Here is a 26,594-nt window from a genome sequence, read left to right as displayed (position 1 = left end):
ACATGTCGATAAACTTTGTTGCTGAATAGTGACCAAATTGGAGAGATGACGGCTTTAACAATATAAAGTTATAATGGACAATCATTTAACAGAATAACTGATATCAATGCATGTAGTTAGACTAATAGTTATCATATGAAGGCCACACCATCTCTTCTCTCATTCAAAATACTGACTTTCAGTCAATAATTAGCGTCAAGAATAAAGTAACAGAATTTCACAGACCTGAAGCCAAGGAGATGGAATTCCATAGTAAGTGTATTCTTGTGGAATATCTTGATTCCTAGCCAATCGCTCTAAAATTTTCGCACATTTTGGAAGACAATTCCAATATGCTTCATTGTTATTCGAGACCAGTGCAACGAAAAGGCTCATGACGGATGTCAATACACCCAAATCACGTTCATCGAGAAGCTGTGACATACGATCAGACCTGAAAACAAGAAAACCCATCAAACATACAGTTATACATACATATAATAGTGCATACATGGATGCATGTACATTGTATATGTATACATATAAGCCTACCACCCATCTATATTGACAACATCTGGGTTCTTCCTATAAAGACGCAACAGGCATAGTGCAGCCTTTTTTCTGACGAGCGGTCTGCAACTACTTGAAATCTGATGAAGAAAACAGTAGCTCCTTTTTTTAGTACTCCTCACATGATAAGAAATAAGAATGAAAATTTCTGATTATCTTACAAGCAGTCGTTGGACATCAGGAGCTAGTGATTCAGCAAACTCCTTCCCACCAATATTTCCTACCTGCAAAGGACAAGAGAAATAAAAAAAATTCAAAAAAAAAAGCACCCAAGCAAGCATAAATACACAGCCAATTTGTTCTTCAAAAGGTAATATATTTTATTGCCTACAATGGCATAACAAAGCAACAGGGTCAACAAATCTTATCCTCATATTCCACCTCAGTTTAATATATTTCTACGTTTTTTGATTTTTTTAATTTCCGGCCAGATTTGATAAAAAATAAAATAATTACTCTCATGAAGTTACCAACTTGGCTTTCTTAATTTTATCTAAAGTTTGTCTGGACCTACTAAATTTCTATCTTGATCCAAATTAAGCTAAAGGCTCTATCTGTTATACTAATGTATATGTGTGTGTATGTTGCACCATTCTTCAAGTTAATTTCCAAAACTTGCCCTACCAAACTTCACCATGGGTTTCACTCTTTCCAAGCATAGATTGTTTCTAAATGAACTCAACAAATAGCATGTCTCTCGTTAGATCCAACAGAACAATTCTCCATTACTAGATTCCTTAATTTGGAGGTTATGAGTTATAGAGGAAACAATGCCCATGTTATCTCTGAAGCGATAAACCGATGCTAACCTCCTGAACTTCATAAACTCCAGGGGTAGAAAATTTCATTAATTATAAATAAATTTAAAAGGATGCCATGCATCACTTTTTTTTAATCACTTTTAAAACCATGCAAGATGAATGCAAGCTCTGATAAGTTTGAAACATCAATAACAATTTTCAACCTAGTATGTAAGAGAGACATCATAAAAAGATGCATGTTGAATGACAAAATAAAGATGAGTTAACCAATGATTTAACCAAATGCAGATCACTAACTATGTGGTTGAAAAGCATCTCTATGGAGCCATGACTAATGCTTACATTCAATACCCATAACGATGCTGCCAAGTGCCAAGACTACACTTAAGTCAACCATACATATTCACTGCAGTTCAGATTCTAAGGAGCATCCATTAATTATATTACAGAATGAAGCAACTTGAGCAAGAACCATGCCAGGGGATACACAATTTCACACACATATACACATCTTTAAACTATATAAAAACAGATCAACTCTCTAATTTCTCAATTCCAAAAATAACCTAATCAGATCGCTCCATTGAAAGTTTTGAGTGTTCCTATATAACCCTAATTGAATTTTTCTCTTAAATGGTTTAAACCATGCTAGATTTTCATAGAAGAAGGGATTCTAACATTTCTGGTCTACAAGCAAAATTCAATTTAGCAAGAAAAGAATATTTCAAAAACTTCTAAAAACGATATCTTACTACATCTGAACTCTAAGACCTTTCAAGGGAGAAGGAAGAGAGATGCTTTCAAACCAAGAGACAAAGGTAAAATATGATGCATTAAAAAAATAATAATGAATTAACTATTTTCAGGTCCTTTTAGAATTAAGGATTTTAGTTAATTATTCCAAATTTAAAATCTTTAGCCACCACATGCATCTGAATGTGCACAAAAACACGATCCATATAATTTATGAGTTAAAAAATAAAAAAATTAAAAGAATAAATAATTGGATGTCATACGAGACATACAGGCATTGGACATAATTTTATGTGACGTAATACCATCTCTCGCACTCCCTCCCAACTTTTTAAACTCAAGGAAGCTATACACCACGAGTTTGCTGGAAGACCAAGTAAAACATGATGAGAAAGTTTGTGAAGCGACATGGAAGAAGGAACACACGGAAGGTATCATAAAAGCTTTCAATGCATTGATGCATTACGCAAGTTAAAGCACTGGAGGCACAATGCCAGTGACTGTGTAAGTTTGCAAGCAAGATTAAGTCAAATTGATGATCATGGAAGTGGCATATCATAATAGAGGCAGTTGGATAGTGCTAAAACATATAGAGTCTACTATTGCAAGAAGCCTGAATTATCCCACCCCAATGGCTTGGATATTCTCTGAGAAAAATACCTCAATAAGTAGACGAACCTGATGATGTTAAGGACATAAGCTAGGGTGCGATGACACAACTGACAGAGTAGTAAAAAAATCAACAGTACATAAAGCAAACAAGAAGCAAAACAAATCACATGGACAACCATTTAAACTAGAGCATATATGATGCCAAGAATCATCAACCAGAGAATGCCGAAGGAATTAAATATATTGACACTATCAAATGTCATACAGTTGTCAAATTACATATGTGGTATATACTACTCTCACCAAAATTTGCATAATTGCATTTACATTTGTATGTGCAAGCATGAACAGAAAGCAAAGATGATAACTTTACTATTAACAGGTTATATGCAGATGATATTTTTTTTCTTTTTTCTATTTTTCGTTGGGTTTGGTGGTGGTGGTGGTGGTGGGGGGGGGGGGGGGGGGGTGGGGGTTACATGTCAGAAGAATGAGAGATGAGCCATCATCAGAAAGAATTGGAGATCAACGTGTTTTAATTTCTTTTCAGAGGGAAATAGCTCTCTTCCTAAGGTATCTTTGGTTGCGGAATGAATTTTAAGGGATATCCTTTGTATTGTTGGAGGGATAGGCCTATTCCGCAATTGGCATCTGGTTGAAGGAATAAGTGCAGGAAATAAGGTACATTTAATATGCATTGGATTTTGAGATGCTTTGGATTTTATCATGGTGACCAAATTGCCCTCCAACTTTTCGATGTGTTTATCTAGTGGATAAGGGCAAAAAGGTAATTGGTGACAATATACGTCTGATACACCAAAATGGTGGAACAGCATTATACTGTGTGGGCCCACTTAAACCCCGACACAATATAAGCCCTTATTTCATGGCCTTTTTTTTGACATTTCGCAATGGTATCCCCCACTTATTCCGCAACCAGATAAGCCCTAAATGTGTGATTTGTATGAGTGTGTACAGGTACAACAACTACTCTACTTTCCCAAGAATAACCAAAATGTGCCCTAAAACCAAGATACTAGTCAATCATCCAAATTAATGGCACACAGTGATCATGATTTTTTTATCTTGAGATGCATGCTGACCAAGTCATATTTGTTTGAATTTTTTCCAACCATGATTAATATAAAATTATAAACCATTTAGCTTGTTATGAAAGAAAAAAATGTTTGGTTGTTGATCATGTGTTGCAAATTTAGAAGCCCATAGAGCATTGGTTTTATAGTGCTCGGTCCTTTTGAGTGGTGTACATCATGATAAACATGTGGATCCTCGAGTTTGAATGTCCCAGCATGCATTTTGACTCTAGGGCTTAACTATTCAATCATGCCCCAAGAACATAAAAGAAATAACTTATAAGTATACAATTTCATTCAACCTTCAATATCACTTGACACTTATTATTGAGTCAAAAACCCCTCCCCCCACCCCCCATAAAACAATTGCCCTCAGCCTTTATGATAATGAGGATTAATTTTTAACACATTCTTTCTATCTCTTTTCAAATGGAGAAAGAACTGCATTAGGTCAATGAAAAAAGGAGTTCAATTGAAACCCTCTAATCATATTGCCATTTCATGTAAAAAGTCCTAATCATTCATACACTAAACTCTAATCTGTTTAAATTGGTTATTTTAACATAAACATAAAATTTCAATATATGTTCAAAATACTGTTGCTTATGCATCCAAGTATGTAGATACACATATGTGCACCATGCATGGGTGGCTGCACACTGCAATGTTTGTTTTTATGAAGATTTGCTGTATCAAAACCCATAAACATGGCCCTTGTAGCAGCAGAGTTCATGTGGGCGATAATCATTGACATGGTTGCAAAAAGTTCGCGGATGAAGTGTATGGATCCAGGCATAGATATAGTAAAAAGTGTTAAACTAAATTTCTGTATTGTATAAAGGTGATCAAGTTTTGGTGAAAAAGAAACCAATGCTACAGCATGAGCACCTTTTATAAAGGCTTACATACAATGTACAAAGAAGATTAGTTCTAAACAAAGAGCCATCAAACAGAGTTTGCACGAGCAAAAAATTCTCAATCTAACAGAAGGCAGCAATATCATACCATTGTAAGTGCCAAGCATTGGAAGGTTTCATTTCTCCCAATTATGTCATTGCGTACAGTATTTATAACCATTCTTAGGAACTCATGGCTCTCATTGAGTAAGCAAGATGTCACAATGTATCCCACCTGCAGCATCATCCAGTAACATATAAGGAGAAAGCAATGATGAAATCACTTAGCATGTCATTTTCAACGAAAGTAAGCTGATATCACGATGCATCACAGATAAACAAGTATATCATCATCAAAATTTATGCAGCCAGAAAGCTATAAAATTCAGGATCTTGGGCAAAAAGAAAATTACTAAGTTTGGAATTCCCATCATCAACAACACAATTAATTCAGCCATTTCGTAAAAATCTGTTGAGAATTGTGTCCCAAAGCTAATTTTTTAATTGTAAGAAATTGGTGTGTGTATATGTTTTATTAAAATGAATAAAAATTTATTCTGGCATTTTTCTATTCATCACAAGTGTTACAGCTTCAAATTGAACTCCTGTGTATTGTGATGAAATCCTTACGACTAATTTAGTGGATAAAGGAGGTTTTATCATTTAGTCCTTAAACCAGTTCGCGACCAAATGATGAGCTGTCAATTGGACGATAGCTATGTCAAGTATAGGTCGTTGTGTGCCATTTAGTTGGTTGTCCTCTTAAACCAAGGAGTGTGGAGACACTGTATGGCATACAGGTGAGATGTAGGAGTACATCATTACTGAACAGTGACTCACCTGCGTAGCACTCCACTGTCGGAAGTTAGCTAGCAAAGCGTATGGGCATAAGTACCCCTTAGACCTGAAACTGTCACAGTGACTTGCAAGCAACTCACTATACTTAGGCACTGGACGACCTGAATTTCTAATTCAAGAATCGGAAGGATGCTGGGTGCAGTCAAGTACTCGTGAAGTCTGTGTATGAGTCAAGATGGGATTGACCACTCCAGATTATAGGAGTTGATGTCTCGCTGTATTTCAATTCAGTAAAACCTTGGCCAGGGTAAACCAAATGATAGGTTACTTCATTTGATTATTTGAAATACACTATGGATGACCGAACCCAGAGTTCGACAGTCCACTCTGAGGTCATCTTGAGCATAGGGATGAATTATGCAATAACCATATGTCTAGGTTCTTGAATGTTGCTTTGCATATTCGACCTATCCGGACGTCGGGTATCATTGCTAGATGGTCACCTCGATTAGTGCATGGAGTAGTCCATGTACTACCGGCTTAGTGTTCGAACCTATCAGAGTCACGCACATTAGTCAAGCTAAGTAGGAAAATCTTGACCCAATTTAATTAAGAATTAAATTATGGGTCATTTGGAATTTGGTTCTGTCTATGTTCAGCTAGCACTAAGCATGAGGTACATGCTAAATTTCATGGATGAACAACTAATTAAGTCTGTATTCAGGGTCAATCAAGTTTCATTTAATGTAATTGAACTTGATCAGGACTCAATTGTTGAGATTGGGTTTGATTAGGTCTTAATTAGAGTAATTGGGCTCGATCATGATTTAATTGGGATTTAATTTCGTATTTGTTTTGATCTAAGTCGGACTTGGATCGACCCGAGACTGGACCCAATTGAACCTTCCATGAGTCGGACTCATGTGGAATTTTTTTTGGTCAAAATCATTCAATTGGGCCACCAATTTGGTTTAGAACCAAGTAGGCTAACCCAATTTATTGAACTGCTGACCCAATCCCAATTTAAATAACCCATGGACCCGTGGACCCTTAAGCTCCCATGGACCCTTAAGCATCCCCTATGAGGGGCGATGGATAAAAGCTATGAACCCTTAAGAAGTGTCCTGTGAGCCGCGATGGGAGAAAGCCTGGGAGAAAACAGAGGACTTTCCGCCGATGCTTCAAAGCCACGCCACGTCTCCATCCGGACTCCATTTGGATTGTCGTTTGGACTGGAATGTCCGGTTTTGAACCGGCTATATTCCAGTTCAATTTAATTTTTGAAATACGGCAGTTATCGGCATTAATCGTTGTTTTTTCCCTACGATTGTTTTTGAAACAAACGTTATGAAATTCATTCATATTAGATAACGAATGAATACAATAACGCTCGGCCATTTACGCCTCTTAACTCCTCTCAGCATTAGCCTATTTGTAGACCACCGTTTCCTCAAAGAAGGAGATGAAGAGAGAATTTTTTTTCTTGGGAAGAAAACGTCAGACAGAGAGAGGTAATCTTGATTCAGCAAAGAAGAAGAAGAGAGAGGAAGTTCTCTCTCTCTCTAGTGGTACGGAGTCCAGCTCAGATCCGGCGTTCTCTTCTGCCTTCCCTCTTCCTCTGTGATCGGGATCAAACTCAGGCGTCACTGCTCTCGGGCGTGCCGTGAAGAAACGGGAGAGGAAAGAAAACAGTGATTTGCTGTTAGGGAAAAGGAAAAGAAAAGAAAAAGGGAATTTCTTTTCTTCTAGGGTCCCTTTTGCAAAAGGTGTTTTGCACGAATATCAAAGTCATCCTTCCTTCCTATGAAGCTCGACGTGCGTGCGAAGTAGAGGGCCTGCAGATCCAGGCCTCGCAGAGCTACCTTCAAGGATCCAGATCCAGATCCGGCATACCTCATCCAACTTCCGCTGCGGGATCGAGGTATGTTTTACATATTAGTATGTTTAATATTTATAATTGTTATAAATAAAAATTTTAAAACTGATTTTTCATGCCTGGCGTCCGATTTTATCGAACAACTCGGGAAATTCTCCCTTCAAAATCAACGTCTGATAATGAACAGAGAGCAAGGACCATTGCCTTCAAAAACAATTATTAGCCTGCAGTGCAGTTATACCTAATTTTCAGCTACTAACATCTTAAAAAAGTGAAGGTAGTAAATCATATATGAAAGAGAGGAGCCATTGTTCTAAATAACTTGAGAAGAGCCCATTTGAAGACAAATACAGAAAGCTACGCTATTCATAGAATATTTTGTTTATACAATCTCCTCATGGCAGCAACTGGCTTCATGTGTGCAACAGCTTTTGAGGCATTTATGTTATATGGTAGGGATGACCGGTACTTAGCATTTTCTATCCTTGTGTTTAAATTGATACACTGTGTGGAATATCTCTACCCAGCACACATGCATCCATAAACACGTATATGCATATACATGTATACAGAATAGAAGTCTATAAACCTCACAACACCAAAAGGTTCACATTCTAGACCTGATAAGAACCCCATATTCCAGGAAAAGAAAGAAAAGCATCCTGGTAAAATGAATATAGAGATTCTGGAGAGTTAATGAACTTGAGGATCTGATGTAACATAAAACTGCAAAAATAAACTAAAGAAAATGTTACCTGCTTCTCAGGATATTTTGGTGCAGATATTAAAGAAAGAGCCTCCATATGGCCAAAATCAACATCGTAGCCCAACATGTAAATGTAAAGCATTTTCCAGACATATTTCTTTTTTTCATTAGGTGTCAAGCCCTGTCAAAGAAAGTGAATCTTACATCTCTATCTTTTCCACTGCAATCGAATAAAGATACTAAAATCATGTGTAACCTAAAGACAGGTTTTCCAAAATTAACAGGATTATCAGAAACACGCATAATTCAAAGTTGGGGTTTCGGATATTAACAGGATATCAGAAATATACCAACTTCTCATCGTCTCCATGTGCAAAAAAAGTAAAAGGTTTTTTCTTTTTCACATCCCCCAAAGGAAAGGTTAGCAAGAAGAAGGTAACAAGCAGCTGGCTATCAAATATGGTAGCCAAAAACTCAAACAAAAGTTAAAATAAACATGTAGTTCTCAAAATTGGATAATACTTTGATCTGAAGATACATCTTTTTCAAATTAATCAGTGCCTAAGAGAATGTTTGAAGTTTTTCCAAAGAATAGCAACAAAATTATATACTCCAAGATCATTACTATAACTTGAATTAAGAATAATGAAAAAAAGCCAAAAAAAACTTGATTTTGTCAAAGTAGCATCACTAAAGCAATTGCACAAGCACCGGCATACAGGGACCTAATTGTACGATGATCTTCTGTGATTCTTCTTGTATAATCCAGCAATTTTTTTTCCAAGGAAGATAGTCCAAATAAGAACAAAGCATTGTTTAATACTACCAACGCATTGTTTTAGGTTTTAGACAAAATTCAAAAACTGAAAACAATCTTTTTGATTTCACTCAAACTCAATCCAAAACAAAAGTCAGTTTTCTCAGGTTTGGCTCAAATAAACTTACAAGTCCATGTTTGACACATAAATGGGCAGAATTTGCTTTGTTTGATCATTTATTCATTTATCCATTCGTTCATTTATATGAATCTCAAGAAGTATTGTATCAAAATTCGACAAGGATTTTGCAGATTTTGAGAAATATTGAAGCATTTAGGTGTTTGATTCCAACAAATTCAATAGAAAAAGGAAAAATTTTTCAAGGTTTCCAGAAATTTTAACTTTTTGGGAAAAGAGGTTCATATAGTAAATTGAGACCCCGAAAAATGGATTTTCAAGCTCTGTTCTTCAACTTACAAAATTCAAGCAAAAATTTCATATGTGAAGTATCAAACTAAAATCCTAAAAAAAAAATTAGGCATGCATCTCAATCCAATCCTCATTACTCTAATATTTGTATACTTTATCATCTCCATGTGTAAATTTTGATTCATGTAATCATGAAATATATAGGGATCATTGTTTGGTGTAGTTGTAAAAGGCTTGGGCTAACCAGTGCAATGGGGCATGTTCGAGTTCTGGGACAGTCATTTTGTGCAAAAAAATGCCAAAGGTTAGGTCTGCCCTCAATTTGCCCATCCCAAGACCCCCAATTTCCTGGACCATAACTAGGTAATGGTGTAATTATGAAAGATATTGATATGTTAGTCCTGTACTATTTTGCATAAACATTAGCACAATTCATATCGCACCAGCTCATCCTTTTTACTCATTATGTTGTCATGAGTTAAATTAACATTAAATAGTTAGTGATTTGCTACCCTCTAAAACAATATAAGCATACTTCATAACATATCAACAGAATTATCTTGAAACAACCAAAAATGTATTGTCAAATATCTCAAACTATGCAATCCACTTTAAATGATTCCTATTATGTTATCTTACATCATTTTAGGTTTTATTATTTTCAGTTCTTTACTTTTGGATTGTCATATCTTTTACTATATTTTAGTTGAAACCTTAGCAACATGAAACTTCTGCCTAGGTTAATGCATCTGCTTTAGAATCTCCTTTTGAAACATGTTCCCACAACCGCTTCTAATTGAGGTAACTAAATCTGAAAATGCTGAAAGTAAAGCTCATTCTGCCCAACAAGAAAACCAGGATGAGGAACAAGATTATACAACTTATTTATAAATTTTAATACTAATTTCTGTTGTACCTCAATGACATGATCTTTTGGTAGCATTAAACATACCAACAGTGTCATTTTGACCAAGTTATCAAAGCCAATATAGTTTTATATGAGATTAGATCTTTTTTTACTGTGTGATTTGTTTTCTATATGGTTAGGAGATGTCTTATTGTAGGCCATGGATTATATTACTTTGGATTAATTTACTTTCAAAACCCATTTGGTACAAGGTCTATATATTGAAAACATGTTTATTATTGACTTAATTTTGTCCAGTAATTAATTTTCATATTCAAAGCTCAATAAAGAGAATATATTCATGAAATCTCTTCCAAGTGGTGGGACTTCATTGAGGCTCTATTGGACGATAAATCAGACTCCAAGTCCTGTTAAAGAACAGATATTACACCAATGATTATCTTTTCTCGTCTTTTTGGATACCTAATCTCAGAAACATATGAAAGGGAAAGATTTGAACTTGATGTTTCATTCATGTTCATTCCATTCGAAGTTTGTTGTTTCATCGTATCACAATTTGCAATAATCATACAAATCTACTCAGTAAATTGCGGAAAAGTTACCCAGTTACCCCCCTCCCAGCCCCGCCCCGCACCCCCCCCCCCCCCCAACCACCCCCGCGCAGAAAAAGAAAAAAAAAAAGAAAAACCCATACGTTTAAAGATGCTTCTGAAGCATGGTCGAAATTTGAATCCATTTGCCGTAACGAGCTAGATATTGATGCTCTTATTTCCAAAGGAATAATTCAAGTAAGTTAACGGACAACGTGTTTCAATAGATCATACAGACATGTCCCAAGAATTCACTCCGGAATCCAGTGACTGGCAGCAATATTACAACCGTGTGCACAAAACCAAGGCTTTTAGCAAGAAAAGGGCGAATCAAGAACTGAAACAGGGAAGATCACATAAAGAGATGAGAGGGAGGGAAGAAAAGAAGCTTACCTTCTCGTTCTTGAAGCGGGTCCGGATGTTGCCGAGCTCCTTGTCGATCCTGAGCCGCTCCTGCTCCTTGTTCTGGCAATTCCGGACGTCGCTGATGAAGACGGAGAGGCCTCTCATCCCCAACAATGCCATCGCCTCCTCCTTCGATTCACCCTAGCCCGGCCGATCGGATACGCCCGCCACTGGGCCTGATCGATCGCAAGGCGCCTCGGATCCGCCGGATCTGCTGCCGGATAGAGAGATCTACCGCCGCCCACCGATCTCGAAACCCCAGAACACCACCAAACCGACCGAGATTTTTGTTCCGGGGGGAGGGGGGGCGGAGAGAGAGAGGAGAAGACCGGGAGCTGAGCAGATGATGGCGGATTTGGAAAACGCGCCGATGGCCGTTTCTTTATTTTGTTTTCTTTTCTACTAATTTGTTTTATTTGAATTTTTTTACATATCATACATATCTAAGTTGAATATATTTAATAAAATTAGAAAATAAAATATTACTCAACAGTCAAAAAAACGATCTACCACAAAAGAGGTAACTCTACCTAGCCCTCTCTACTTTATGGTAAACATATTTAGCCTCCTAAAAAAATATACACCTTCACATTTTTCCAAATATCAAGCAAGAGCCTTAGCTAACACCGGACACCATATGACTATGAATCCAGCCAATTACTATTGTTGAATCCTTCTCGATAACTAAGTAGTCAACTCTCAAAACTTGCCTCATTCTTGCCCATATCGTCGTTAGCTCAACTTCTGAATCGAGGTACCAAATATCGCAACTTGCCTACTGCAATCAGCCTAGAGTTTAAACTCCGGATTACAAACTCCACTCCATCTCTGCTGCCATCGCCCATCATATTACTATTGAAATTGAACTTAAGAAAGTTCAGAGATAGAAGCTTCTACGTGATGTAAACCAACCAAATCGTTGCATAAACAGAAAGAATATCTCAATCTCTTGAACTATAGTGAGAGAAAAGACCTCATCAGTCTGCACCAACACTCTCTCTAATCCAAGCCTCAACACGTGCTGCCCTTAAAAAAGGACATTTCTAGTAAGTCGGATATGATAGGCGGTACTCCAATTTTTTTTGTTTTTTCGTCTTTTATCTTGGTTTCCTTCTCGTACGCTGGCCAAACTAGCCATGAGGGAGCAACATAACGCATTTCACATTCTCGACGATTTTGATCATCAGTGGAGGTTATGGCTTATTTTACCTGCGACGAGTTGCTTGGATCTGGTAACCATTTCTTTCTGGTTACCTCAAGTACCTCGCCCCTATCCTTGAAGAACAGATGTAGTTGACCGAATGTTTCCCTTCGTAGCCGGCTTTGATCCGTTGTTTAGGCTCTTACAGAACCATGGAATGACTTACGGAGCTAGGTAATAATAATCTCATCGGATTTCAAAATTTCTACTGTGAATTGTGAATCACGCTAGCATGTAAAAGGTCACGAATAAACGGCATTGTGTACTTTTTCTGAGATTAGTCACATAAAAATTCTTTATAAATCATCTTTTAGAAATATTTAATAAGATAAGCAATGCAGTATACCTTTTTTAACGGCATTACATCAGCTTCACATTAGCTGAAGCTCACAAGCGTGTCAAAGTATAAGTTTACGAGTATAGCTGATATTGTATTATATAAAAATGAATGTTATATAAGCTAATCCCATGAGAAAGGTTCCACCAAATGGAACGTGAGGATTATATCTTATTTTGGATATGTACATGAGCCCTTTGTAGTTAGAAAAATGTCATAAAATTGTCTCCATCATCCGGAGGTTAAGAAAAAAATATTCTGTTAATACTTATTTACCAAAAAGAAAAGGAGGATAATACTTCAAAGCAAAGGATGATTTCATGTCAAAAAAATTAAGAGGCTCAGGTGCAGAACGAGAAAATAGGCGTTATCTGAACTACAATTTCAAATTTAACAAGAACGGAATTAATTAATCAAATAGGTGGATCTCTGATACAAAAGAAGCACATGATCTGCTATAGATCAATTTGACCATTTTGAATTGGTTTAAATAAGTTTGAGTGAGATCTTCTATATAGAGGACTTACCCGGATACTAAAATTTCAGAAAGTCAGTAGGTTGAAGAAATTCCCCTCTCTTTTTTTTTTTTTTTTCTTTGACAAGATCATAGAAGGGCAAGACTTCTTTGCTTGACAAAGATTACTGTTGATATTCTTTTTGCTTTCAATTTTTGGTTGGGAATCCATGCAGTGTATAACTGGTCGCAATGCAAAACCCATCGGGTTAGGAAAAGGAAAGGAGGTAGGAATCATGTTAGAAATTTGACATCACAATATTTAATTACAAAAATAGCACGTGGGCGAAGGCCATTCAGCCTTTCAACGAGATAGAGCTTGAGGATCCAATGATTAATGAGGTGGACTTAGTATCAAGCTTTCTCGGAACTTATTTTTTTTATCTTTAAAGTAGTCCTGAGCACGCATGATGCATCTGTGAAGATAACAAAAGGCATCATCTCACGTAATTTGTGTTCTATTTTAGTGTGATTATATTAATAAATACCCTACCATCTCTACCCAATAAACTTGTTTATGCTTCTAGTACTATGCAGAACCAAAACAAGTGTGAAGAGAGGTGTATCGATCGCAATTGGTAGGACATGATCTTTGATGTCTCAATTCCACGAGCGGAGTTGAGGATAGCCTGGACGGGTATTATCTACATGAGGCAGATATTGAGGGCTAATTTTATCGCCATCGAGAATAACATGGCAATGGTAATCAACTGAATCTAGAGTCGGACGAGTTTTGAAGCTGCTCATTCGCCCCGATACGACATCTAGAGATTTTTGAGGAAGTATATCTTCTTAGTGGTCACACATATCTATAGTGAAGCAAATAGTATTCCGGATTAAGTTGCTTCATTTATGACAATGCATTTTGAGTAGTATTGCAAATTAGGTGCTTTGGACTAATTTGTCGGCTGTTTTGAATATAGTGTATGATATTTTATTTTTAAATTTCATTAGATATTATATTTATATATATATATATATATATATATATATATATATATATATATATATATATATATATATATATATATATATATGATCCATCCATTTTATTAAAAAAAATAAAAAGACCCCCCCCCCCCCCCCCCCCCCCCCCCCCCCCCCCCCCGAAAATAATTGTAGAAATATCATGAATTATTTCGTAGGAATGGTACCACGCAAGCAATCACCCACACAAAATGGATGGTACAACTGCTATAATGCAGTTTGACAGGGCCTTCCGTCCTAGCGACTTGACTGCACTCATGAGAGGTAATTTCTTTTTTTTTTACAGAATTGCATGCGATTTCTATAAATGAAATACTTTCTTACTTGGGAAGTCAAACCCGTTGAAGAAGGGAAGTAGAGGAAGGGGATTCTAAGCTCGGAAGAAGGCCAACTCATTTATCGTTTAGTTACCCCCCCCCCCCCCTTAATAATCAAAATTCAAAGACCTTTGACAAGGAACTTTGTATTTTTTTCGGAGACAACTCTGACAAAAGGACATTTGAATTGGCACACCGTAATTAGATATTTGGAGCTAAATGTCTTTTTCTTCCGAACATCTTCCCGGTGTAAGTACTGAGCATAATGTATGTATGGAGAATTTATAGAATTGGGGTTTTAAAAAGTTCTCCATTATACCTGCATTAACTAATGTCTTAATGATGTAATCTGCCATTAACTTGTTAAATCCATTAGATCTCTATCTAATTGATGATGAAGGTTTCTCTTTTTAGTCTACCATAAGCAATTGGTTAACTAATAATGTCATTTTAGTCTACCATTAGTTGCAGATTAAATTTTGAGAGGCTAAGGAAACTTATTCAGATTATAGGACTTATTCCAAGTTTTATTTTTTGGTTAGAAGGATAAGTACAGGAAGTAAAGTGCATTTAATGCGCATTAAATTTTGCAATAATTTGAGGGAGTAGATGGATTAAAAAGTAATTGGAGGAATAACTTCTCCTTTGGTGTAAGTCTATTCTACCAAAATAGTAGAATAAAACTATATATTTGACCATCTATTTAGCCGTTCTCATGGATAAGCCTATTCTCTCCTCTCTCTTTTTTTGGGTTTTTGGGTGTTTGGTGGGATATCCCCCACTTTGGAGAGATATCCTAACCAGATGCATCCTTAGGCCCGATCTCCCTTCTTCATATTATCGGATTTAATATCTCTATTTCTCGATGGATATCAACTTTTGTATTTGACAAAGCTATTAGGTCTGTATCCAGTGATCAAGGTTCCGATCCCACCTTCACCTAGTCAATTAGGTGAGGGGTAACCCCTTGTTTCAACAACAACGCACACGCGCGCACAAAAAAAAAAGCCTTGAGGGTATGACCATTGAGATAAGCCACAATTTGTGGTTGTGACTGGTTATTTGATTTGAAAAAGCTCAAACAAATTGATTGGTTGTTGGAACTTGAACCTGATCTGGATGATGTGGAGTTTTATCATTCTTACATTCAGCAAAAGTTAGCTTGGTCAATCGAGTCAGCTGGGGCTAGGTCTTTGGAAATTATTTCTTGAGTTAGGTCATATACAGCATATACATCAATAAAAATTCTACAGCACAGCTACCTACCTTGACCAAGCACCATGACAGGCCCTGCCTGTGCCCACAGGTTGAGTCCAAAGACAATATTTGAGTATGCCTAACATGTATGTCTTTCTACATGTAACATCTATGTCTTTCTACATGACCTAGCTAATTCCAGATAAAAATTCTATAGCATAGCCGCTGTAGAGTATCATATAATAAAGATCTCATATTCTGCAACTTAGCTGATTTTTGAATCTTAAAGAATTAAGTTCTAAAGTGAAAAGCCTCGTTAACTTGCTCTCGAGACGTCTCGACTGGCTAATCTGCCTGGATTTTTTTTTTGATGAAAACTAATTGAGCGGATTGACAAGGATTATAGCACAGCCTGGCTCATGCACATTCTGATCAGAATATATATAGGATAGCTCTGCACTCAGAGTCTTTGAACTAGAATAATCCATCGAATATATAAGCCACTTTGAAACATTAGTTATAAGCTACATCAGACCCCTTGCACAGATAAACGTGAAACTGTATACATCAACGCATGGTAACCCTTGCAGGCTAAACAACTCCTAGCTAGTGGCATCATGGAGACGAAGAGCCGAGACCATTGACAAGAGCCAAAGCAATGCTTGTGAGCCGTTCAGCGTTCATAATACTGCTCGTGACACCACCATCCATGCTGCTCCCCGCTAAACCCTCCCTACACATGGTCACGTCCGTCAGCGCCGTGCTCATCCAGGTCTGTATGTCATTGATCCGAAGAGCCACGCCTTTCTTTCCTCCGAGGCTCCCCATCGACCCCAGGGACTTCTGGAGCTTGTCCGCAGAGTCTCCCATGGTGGTCTTACAGTCACTGACCGCGCCCGCGTCTCTGGCACTCATGCCCCCAGTGGTTGACAGCCTCGACAGCACGGCCGATGTGCTCCGCGCGCTGGCCAGGCACACCGAGATGGCCGTCTGGGCGAGCTGCGAGGGGTTGTCCTGGATCGTGCTGGCATGGGCTGAGAGCGTATCAACGCAGAGTCGTGGGTAACTCGTGGTGCCGCATTTGGTGGCGATGAAGTTTGTGCCTACTTTCTTCTGGACGTGGATTCTCGCTGCACTGCATGTTGTTATGCCATGGAAACCAGAGAAACCAAAGGTGAGCAGAGTGATGAGAGCAGCTGTGACATAGCAGGAAGAAAGATAGGTGCTACTATAACGTGCCATTTTTTCCTTCTTGTATGGTGGTGATAGAAACAGTGTTGGGAGGACCAGGAACAGGATTAAGGAAAGGGATGGATGACCGAGGGATTGTTTCCAAGTGGTTTGGGTGGATTATATCCCCTCTCATGCTGCTCTTATATAGTTGAGAGAATGGGCCGGGCTTTAGTAAGGTCATGCGTTCGACGGATGGGATTCTTCGGAGGAGGTTCTCGAGACACGAGTCCATCCGAGTAAGACTTGAGCTGGCTCACGTGATGCACATCGGTTGGTGAAGCCGAACAACTCCGGAAGGTTCGTCCAGTTGTCCAACGGTGTTTGACCGTGCCTATCGCATTGGCTTAGGTCAACTTAGTATGGTGCCAACCTGGCGACCATGTCGTCAGACCCAACTACGTATCTACGGTTAAATCTAGCACCCGTGCAATACTACAGCGCCTCTCCGTGTTCTTACTGAGTCATGCCGACTAAGGCCCGTAGTTTTTGGAAGGCTCTTTAAAAATATTTTTTAAATTTATTTATCAAATACTAAAATACTATAGCATTTTATAAATATAGTTATCAAATAATAAATAATTTTTTTATAAAAATTTTACTTTCAACTGCCCTTCAAACGGAGCCTAAGGCACCACTTTCGGCAGCTTCGGGACCTGCCCAAACGTGGCAGACACCGACATACCAATGTAGTTTATTGTCGATTGGCCACTGATGATTTGCCCAATGAACCACGCTGTGGCACTGGATGGGACAGGATGGTTTTTTTTTTCAATTTCCATAAAAGAATACCGTGAAATGTGGATCTTGTACACCTAAATCACGACCATTAGTTGCCCATATAGATGGATGTTAGTCTTCGCTGGGGGTAGGCGACATTGTCACTGGTTGAAAGACTTTGCTGTGAACTCAAGTTACAGAAACCAGGGCCTACGGATTTAAGTAGTAGACTCGGTAAGATTGTGTAAGATTCCTCATTTATTTATCCATGGCTCTGTGCACGTGAGAGATTTAATTACTGGATAAGTATCACAGTGCGGTACCGTTGAATTTTATTTTGTTTGGTACAGTGGTAGAGTTGACTTCAAGTAACATTAAATCCAGCATTCTAAAGTTTTGAATTTCTTTTCCGAAGTTGCTGCGTGGGTTGTTCATCCAAATCTGAGTGTCAAAGTTATAGTCACACTTGACCCACATGTAATTTCTTTAACTATATAGTGCCATTTTAAAATATAACTTGAATATGTCGTTCTTGGATCTCTCAAACTAAGCGCTTGCACCATGAATTAGTATTACATCAAACGTGAATTCAAGCCATTCTATATAGAGTGCCATACTTGACCGACATAACCCACATGTAATTTCTTTAACTATAGAGTGTCATTTTAAAATATAACGTGAATATGCCGCTCGGGTATTTCTTAAACTAAGCGCTTACACCATGAATTGGTATAATATTAAACATGAATTCAAGAGATGTGCCACTCAATATAGAGTGTCCTACTTGACCCACATGTAGTTTCTTTAACTATAGAGTGTCATTTTAAAATATAACTTAAATAGGTCGCTCTTGTATTTCTCAAACTAAGCGCTTGCACCATGAATTGGTATAATATTAAACGTGAATTCAAGAGATGTGCCACTCAATACAGAGTGTCATACTTGACCCACATGTAATTTCTTTAACTACAGAGTGTCATTTTAAAATGTCACTTGAATATCTCGCTCTTGTATCTCTCATGCTAAGCGCTTGCACCATAAATTGGTATAACGTTAAACGTGAATTCAAGAGATGTGCCACTCTATATGGCTCATGACAGCTTAGAAATTCTAGATTTGGGAAAACCCCAAGTGCTTGCTACATCCAATTCAGGAAGGAAAAAATCAAGGGCCTGTTTAGACACCCGCATGGGCCGCACAAAGTGCACCCCTTTTATGTCTATGTTTAACATTGGCAACGACTTATAGGAAACTAGACACCTCAAGATTATCGACTTTTAAGGAATAACAACTAAAATCGCCTCTTGGGTAGAATTTGTTATCTGAAAAACTGAGAGTAGAACGTAATCCATCCACGGATGAGAAATCCACGCATCCAGACAAGCTGTAAGTGCTTCCTTTAGTTTACCAATTTAGGCATGTTTGAACATTGCAAAATCCATCCAAGTGGAGCCATTGGTTTGAGGATGCGGCATTTCTAATTTGGTTCAACGTGTACTCAAATACTTATCATCTCCGTGGACCCGAGTGCAGTAACCAATCGATGGAGTTGAGATTAGGTTTGGGCAAATATATCCGATGATATCGTGATGAATGATTACAGGCGCAACATAAATAATGTCTAATGAATGCGTTGAGGTCATGCATGGCACTTGGGACGAAAATAAAGCTCCTACTAGATTTTTCTTTTTTTTTTTTGGGTAAAGCTACAAGAGCAGCCACCCAACTTTTATTAAAGATCAAAGATCAGGAGAATTTACAAAAGTTTAGGCAGAGAGATACAATGAAGAGGAGTAAAGATACAAAGTCAAGAGCATTACAACAGAAAAAAGAAAACAATACTGAGAGGAAAAACAACATAATAAACTCCTTAAGCAAGCACGGCAACTGTGGCCTTGCTCAAGCTTATGGCATCTCCAAGGAGGTAAATAAGCAAGGCCTTTCTGCATGGCACCAGGGGCATCAAATGTTCATTTGCAAGCATGCTCTGGAAGTTCAGGGTCTTGTCAGAGATTAAATACTTTGTTTGGTTATGCTGGAAGAGGAAGTTAAACGCGAGAGAAAATTTTGGTGGACAGAATGAAGGACTAACTTTAATCCATCAAAGCAACTGTTTTCTTTCACATTGCAGGTGGGTAGCTGATGAAGGAAGTAGGCAAGAACCCATACATTTTATAACACATGAAATATTCTTGGCTTCCGCGCCTCTGTAATGCAAGATCAGGCTCTTATACCGTAAGAGGTCGGCGTGGAGAGCTCCATCCATAGCGCTGGCAATATAAAGATCTCATCCATCTATACACACCCGTGTTTTTGCCACTGTAGTTTCATTTTTCTTCATTCTTTCCCATTCTCGATCTCTCTTCTTACTTTCTATGTATATTGTTCTCTTCTTTTTCCTTCGGAAGAGCAGTGCTAGCTTGTCCTCTTCTACGTTCTTGCACCCTGTGCATTCCTCTATTAACAATATCTAGGTGATTAAAACAGAAAAGATTGCCCTCAAGATCGATGCATGCATAAAGGGTTTATATTTGCACCAGATTTGCTAGAACATTTTTTATTAACTTTCTATCATTAATAAATATTTTTTAATTTTATTACTGGTGCATTTTTATTTTAGTCTAAATTCGATAGTTTTTTTTTTTTTTGATAAGCAACGTTTACATTAGTTTACATTATCATTAATCTGCACATTTCTTAATGCTGCTATTTACGAACGAACGATCTTGGTTGCATCTGTCGCGTATCTTCGCATGTTGGATCATTCATGGCACAGATCTCAAAGTACTCTTGAACTCCGCCTTATCCATCTGCACAAATCACAAGGCGTGAAGTTAGATGATCCAACGGTGGCCGGGCGCGAAGGAGAGAGTGTCCTTTCGCGCGAAGGGTGGAACCATGATGCATTTACGAAAGATCTAGTAAAAATGTGGGCTGTTTTTGGTAGATTAGTAAATGAGGATTAGATATTTAGTTGATAAATCTATATTTTTTTAGCATGACACGACCCCCGGCACTGAAATTGAAACATGCAACTTGTTGGATGTTTATGTACACCGTTTTGATGATAAATCCCATCACGGCTAACTCAAGTGGAGACAGCACACAAAGAAGGACAGTTTTGATAAATCAACACTATTTTGGACCCATGGAAGAACCGCCTTATTCTACCACCATTCATGTGACAGCGGTAATGTCTCATGCTTCAAAGAGAAATCCTTTTTTCTTTGAGCAAATAAACGGACCTTTTTCGCAAAAGATTGGCTAAATAAATACTGAGCTCATAGAAGTAGAAGTTCATAAAGCAGTCTCTCTATAATTGGCTATATAAGTCGTAAACCAATTTACTCTACAGTTTGCATTCCTATAAACATATCGAGCATTAAAATAACATAAGTTGGCAATCATATATCTGCAATTTTACTGAAAATGATAAAATCGATAGCTATCTAATAACTGCCGCACAAAAAAAGAATGTGTGGGGCATCCAAAATTTGTTTATACATCATTTTTTTTTTACTGCTTGCAGTTTGTCTTTTTTTAAAATCATATGGTATCAAAAAAATCTAACTATGCCTGTAAGGATAAATAATTTTGCTGAACTTCTGATCACAAAGCCTGAATAGAAAAGAACTTTTGAAGATTGGCAAGCGATAGATGGCACCTGTGATGGCCAATCCTACTGACCAGGCCTTCAGATAATTTGAGGAAGAAAGATGCCGTTTTATGCCCTCATGGTACGTTGTGACTTGTGAGCTTCCAATGGATCACTTAGATTTCTTAATTGAGAAAAAAAAATATCATAAGAAACCACGAAGGCACATAGGAAAGTGGAACCAGACTCGGACACTTCATTTTCTCAGACCTATGGCTTGCGGGCCCCATCTTATCGCTCCATCATTTGCCGAGATGGCAGAACAGTGAAGGCTGGTAACATTTTGAGAACTTGGCTTCTCTGCAGCATTTATTTCTGTGTCCGGATTTCTGTGATTTGGTTTGCTGAAATTTACCCCAGAACGCGTAACTATAGATTTATATGATTTATTTGTGTCCAGATTTGTATGATCTGGTTTTAGCACGATAAAAGTCTAAAACCTGTCAACTTCTCCTTAGAATTGTTTGATCCAAATACTATTGATTAAATTCTCCATCGGGATTACTATTGGATAGCATAATTCCTGATTTCCTCATCAACGATTAAAGTTGGAAACCCGACCATCTTTAAGGATGGATTGTTGGTTTGTTATTTTAGAAAAATCTGAAAAATCTGACATTTATTCCCTTGTTTGAAGAGTTCAGATACTAGTCAATTTGACGCTGAGTAGCCTGAGTTGAAAATATCCAATCCTGCAATCACAACCTTCCTACCATGTTTTGCTCATTTTTTTATTTTCTAGATATTTTGTACTGTAAATCTTATTTTAAACATATTTATACAGGTTGATGATTGCAAGCTAAATGACCATCAAAATCAAGTTTTGCAAGCTAAATTCCCCGTCAATGACTCTTGATTGTTAAATGACAGTCGAACAATAGCCGAAAGTTAATATTAATCTGCTGTCGGTAACTTATACGGATACCCATGGCCTGATCAATTACCCAGTTACATGTAGTAGATCCCTTGGTTTATGATAGATGCATTGGCAGTAGAGAATATATGATTTAAACTGTATTTGTACTTGAGTAAGTCAAGTGGTTAAAGCTTATCTTGTTGCTCGTTATCTCTTTATAAGGCAAGCCAACCCATACATACACATTAAAATTCTAACATCTCAGCAAGACATGACCATATAATAACAATATTAAGTAAACCATGAGTTATATACGCGGGGCTACTAATACATTTGATTAAATTATTGCGGATTAATACCAATACCTGAGCTTAATCAACTGCTCTCACCTAATTTTTGACCAAGTTTCCTGCTTTCATAGTTCCTGAAAAGGTGCCCAATATGCTCTACATTTGATCTTACAAGAGCCAAAATGAGATTGAGTTCATAAAGTATACAACTTGGCACAAATTTGAAATAGGGACCTAGGATGTCAAATTTAGGGTTGAGAGATGATAAAGAATTTAGCAAATGAGTGTCAACTGGTTCAATTGGTAAAATAACTAAGAGTCGTTATCAATGCCCCAAGTTCGAATACCTTCCCTTATCTCTTTAAGATTCGTTATATCAATAAACTAAGTGAAGACTAAAATCTCAATTTAGCGGGCATCTATACTAATTGATGTCGTCCTTTATCTACGAGAGCAGTGTAGATGAGCATGACAACATATTAAGCACATTAAAATGTATAAGTTATATCTTTAAATATAATACGAATGCATGGGACTAGATGATCTACGAGGACCATCAGAATCAATGCAGACTACTTTAGCCGCCATGAAGAGGACTTGATAGAGTATAGAAGTTGCCACATTAGAAAACTAAATTCCACATCAAACTTTTGGAAGCCATAATTTGCCCATGTGGCATCTGATTGATTTGCTTTTTTTTTAAAAAAAAATGAATAGCTTTTCGAGCTTTATGGAGGGATACCATATTTCTTCAAGTGTGTGATGCATTAAGAGATCAAGACTAAATTCCATTATTTGGATCTCGAAACTAATCAGTCAGAATAATTTTTTTTTAAAAAAAAATGATTTATATGTTCTAATTCAAAAAGAATTAGACAAAGCGATTAAAGATAAAGTCTATATAGCAGTTGAGATTTATCTCTCGTGGAAATTTAACTTTTTAATGATAATATCCAACAATCATGTCTATTTCAAAAATACTGTAACATGTTATAGATGGCAGAGGAACCCCACTTAACTTGGATAAGAGTGGACCTTACTAATATAATTAGAGTCTTGGTAACTTAATTTTATGATTCATTAATATAGAAAAAGGATACTTGCACCCTACTTCTTTTATTTATTTATTTTTTTTTCAAGAGACTCAAGTTGGATGGGTTGAAGCAATTTCTTTATTCTCCTCTATAGAATCATAAGGTTCACTAGAAATTCCTTAAGTAAATCATTGGGTGCGCATTTTCCTTGTATACCCTTTTACTTTCACTCTAGAACAATCTAGGAATTAGGAAAAACTAGAAATACATGAAATTAAATATTATGCGTTTAAATCAAAAAAAAGAAATTAAATATAATGTGTATTTATCTGAACATTATTGATTCCGGAGATCACATCCGTCAAATACTCTCTTTTATTGAATTAATCATGCACATTTAACCCACCAAATATAGCAGGAGGTCCACGAAATCTTTACGGTGCTCGTTGTATTAAGCAAGGATAAATTAAATTATCGTATTAACACACCCAGGTAAGCATTCTGATTATCGAAAACATGAGGACGCCCCGCAAAGTGGATGAGCGCTAGAGGGCATGTAGCGGAATCTGAAGCCCGTGAATCGCTGGGACGGATAGAGGCCGTGTTCATGGCTCCATCAGCGTCACGATGCATGCAAACCAAATTGCTCTCAAGTTGCATGGCTGTGGGTGTCAATGGACACATCATCCTAAGCGCCCTACCTTCATTAGCCTTATCAACTGCCAGGTCACACCTAATTGTCATTCATCCCAATGTTTTGTTTCTTATATATATATATATATATATATATATATATATATATATATATATATATATATATATAAGGAATTGAACCTTCCAGTTAAAAAAAGAAAGAAAGATAAAACCAATAATATGGTGCATTATTTATTTGTAATCTGTAAATTCTTGAATTAGTTTATGTATATTCATATAATTTGAGATGATCAGATAGTTCCCGATTTTGTTTGTCTATATTATTTTGGTCAGACAGAGAGATTAAGAATAATTTTAAAAATTAATAATTCTTTTTCTTTGGGTTGGAGGGAAGGAATAAGTCAGATGATATTGTTATACAGCCTGGAGCCACTAAACCGTGACCATGATATGAACAAAAGAAACATAAGTGGGTTACAGGGGCTGCACGCCCATGGTAGGAGCCACTAAGCTAGAGCATTTTGGAGTAAGACATGGATCCGGCCAAAGAGCTTTCGCAAGTTGGAGGAAGAGACACATATCGCACTTGCTGTGCTCTAAGCCACAAGCACTGCTCTTGGTCTCGGAGATGGATCTGCTTGCACGAAAGAAAGATGCCATTTTTCTCCGGAGGATGGGGCGGCAATAGAGAACTTCTGCCCTAATAAATGGCAAAAAATCCGCTGGCCAGGAAAGTCTCATGACTATGACTGAAGTGGTCGACAACATTTATCCACGTATTTTTGAAAATAATTAGTTACTTGCAACCGTTGTAGCAGCATGGTGGTTCTACTCCGCAATTTGATATCATTTTATAATAACTCAGTATCTCATCTAAAAAGATTAATCATAAGATCTTATTTAGATTTCTTGATTATATATTACTCAAAATCTATTTAATGAATAATTGATACGGGACAAAATACATGCCCAAGATCTCACGAGGACAACAGCACAATAGTGATTGCAGCTAAACTTTAGCCCAAATTATAGTAGTACATTCATGCAACCAATATCAAGTGGCGAGAGTTGTGGGAGCCACAAATGGACTACTAATGTAGCTATAAAATGGCACCATATTCCCACCTATATCCACTCGCAACTACTCATCATAAAGAATCTAGTCCCCTGCCCCTTCTCCCTTCCGTTCCCGCTATCTTCTTTCTTCCATAGAGCGATGGAAAACCATGTTAGTGCTGCTGCTTCTTCCTTCTTACTCGCCGGCCTGTTTGCTCTTCTATTCACTAGCTTTCATTGGAAAGCATGCGATGGAGCAAGAGTAGGTCCTCAAAAACCAACAAACACGGAGTTCATAAGAACCTCTTGCAGTGCCACGGAGTACCCCATCCTCTGTTTCGACTCTCTCTCATCCTACGCGAGCACGATCCAAAACAGCCCCATGAAACTAGCTGACGCCGCCTTGACGGTGAGCCTCTCCACCGCCCGGTCCACGTCCACCATGATGTCGAGGATGTCGGCAGCGGGAGGCATGAAACCTCGAGAGGCGGCTGCGGTGAGCGACTGCATGGAGAATTTGGGCGACTCGGTCGACGAGCTCCAGGAGTCTCTCGCAGAAATGGCGCACATGAGAGGCAAGAACATGGGCCTACAGATCAATGACATCCAGACTTGGGTGAGTGCCGCGCTCACCGATGACGACACCTGCATGGATGGGCTGGCCGCCAATGCCATGAACGGCGAGGTCAAGAATGCCGTAAGGGGCCACGTCGTTAACGTGGCGCAGCTCACAAGCAATGCCTTGGCGTTCATCAATGCGCTCTCGTCCACCCGGTCCTATCCTTGATCGCACGGATGCGACTATATATCCTATTTGGATTGTTGGATTAATTCTAGAAGTTAAAGATTGGTGTGTGCATGGATGTATAAATTTGAGACGGTCAAATGCTGCCATCTTCATTAGTGTGGTTTCAATTCAGTTGCTCGATATATATTTAAAAGAGAAAAAAAAACAAGCATTTCGATGGTGATGTTCATGTAATTTTGCAGCGATTCCTAAACTTTTCTCCTTTTTTTTTAAAAAAAAAGGTTTGAAAATGAAAGAAAAGTAATAAACCAGGGTTCGATATACTAGAGAAATCCTGTTCTTCTCGTCGTTGTCCTCTTCTTCTTGCATGAGTAGGCTCATGAGGAAGCCAAGCCAAGCGGAGAGTTAGGCTACTGAAAGGTTCAGTTCACTATACAAAAGAGGCGTCAAGTTTGAACCTAGCTCATGCTCATTTGACAGGACATGCTCAATTTTGGCTTCTTGGTGAATGGAACTTGAACAAGCATTTTATCAAGTTAAGTCGATCTCCTACTTGCTTTTGTAAATCTAAGGAGTTAAAGTCCAACTCTTCTATGATTTGAGCTTTAAAATGTTTGATTTGGCTCTTATTAGGTTGAAAAAAGAGCGCCCACATGAGCCTGTAATCTAGTCAAGCAAGAAAGGCTATCCATGGATAATAGCT

At 37.7% G+C, this 26,594-nt stretch overlaps 3 protein-coding genes across 4 annotated transcripts in view; 1 reads left to right on the top strand and 2 right to left on the bottom strand.

Moving 5' to 3' along the window:
- The window catches only part of LOC103708507 (AP-2 complex subunit alpha-1-like), a 31,128-nt gene extending 19,662 nt beyond the window's left edge, over positions 1–11,466 (bottom strand). The window contains exons 1-6 of one of the 2 annotated variants that reach the window (XM_039121119.1): positions 11,084–11,466; positions 8,095–8,226; positions 4,775–4,900; positions 711–773; positions 532–629; positions 226–433 (exon numbers count right to left, since the gene is read on the bottom strand). In XM_039121119.1, the coding sequence (XP_038977047.1) occupies positions 226–433; positions 532–629; positions 711–773; positions 4,775–4,900; positions 8,095–8,226; positions 11,084–11,215 (759 nt within the window). In that variant the 5' untranslated portion in view covers positions 11,216–11,466. The remainder of the gene's footprint in view (positions 1–225; positions 434–531; positions 630–710; positions 774–4,774; positions 4,901–8,094; positions 8,227–11,083) is intronic. The other variant, XM_008793467.4, reaches the window with a different exon arrangement.
- A 4,650-nt stretch (positions 11,467–16,116) lies between these two features.
- LOC103708508 (21 kDa protein-like) lies at positions 16,117–17,005 on the bottom strand. Its single transcript, XM_017843170.2, has one exon. The coding sequence runs from the start codon at positions 16,888–16,890 to the stop codon at positions 16,264–16,266; it is 627 nt and encodes a 208-aa protein (XP_017698659.2). The 5' UTR covers positions 16,891–17,005; the 3' UTR covers positions 16,117–16,263.
- Positions 17,006–25,245: 8,240 nt separating this feature from the next.
- LOC103708529 (21 kDa protein) lies at positions 25,246–26,058 on the top strand. The gene has a single exon (XM_008793488.3). The coding sequence runs from the start codon at positions 25,304–25,306 to the stop codon at positions 25,928–25,930; it is 627 nt and encodes a 208-aa protein (XP_008791710.2). The 5' UTR covers positions 25,246–25,303; the 3' UTR covers positions 25,931–26,058.
- The last annotated feature ends 536 nt before the right edge of the window (positions 26,059–26,594 follow it).

Source organism: Phoenix dactylifera, chromosome 2 (genome assembly GCF_009389715.1).
Source record: "Phoenix dactylifera cultivar Barhee BC4 chromosome 2, palm_55x_up_171113_PBpolish2nd_filt_p, whole genome shotgun sequence".
In the NCBI taxonomy this organism is placed as follows: Eukaryota; Viridiplantae; Streptophyta; class Magnoliopsida; order Arecales; family Arecaceae; genus Phoenix; species Phoenix dactylifera.
The sequence above is the reverse complement of the archived record's forward strand: the minus strand, read 5'-3'. Positions and strand labels throughout refer to the sequence as shown.

Bases quoted from the DNA above. Each gene is read 5' to 3' on its own strand.
- LOC103708529 (XM_008793488.3), top strand. From the start codon at position 25,304: ATGGAAAACCATGTTAGTGCTGCTGCTTCTTCCTTCTTACTCGCCGGC.
- LOC103708508 (XM_017843170.2), bottom strand. From the start codon at position 16,890: ATGGCACGTTATAGTAGCACCTATCTTTCTTCCTGCTATGTCACAGCT.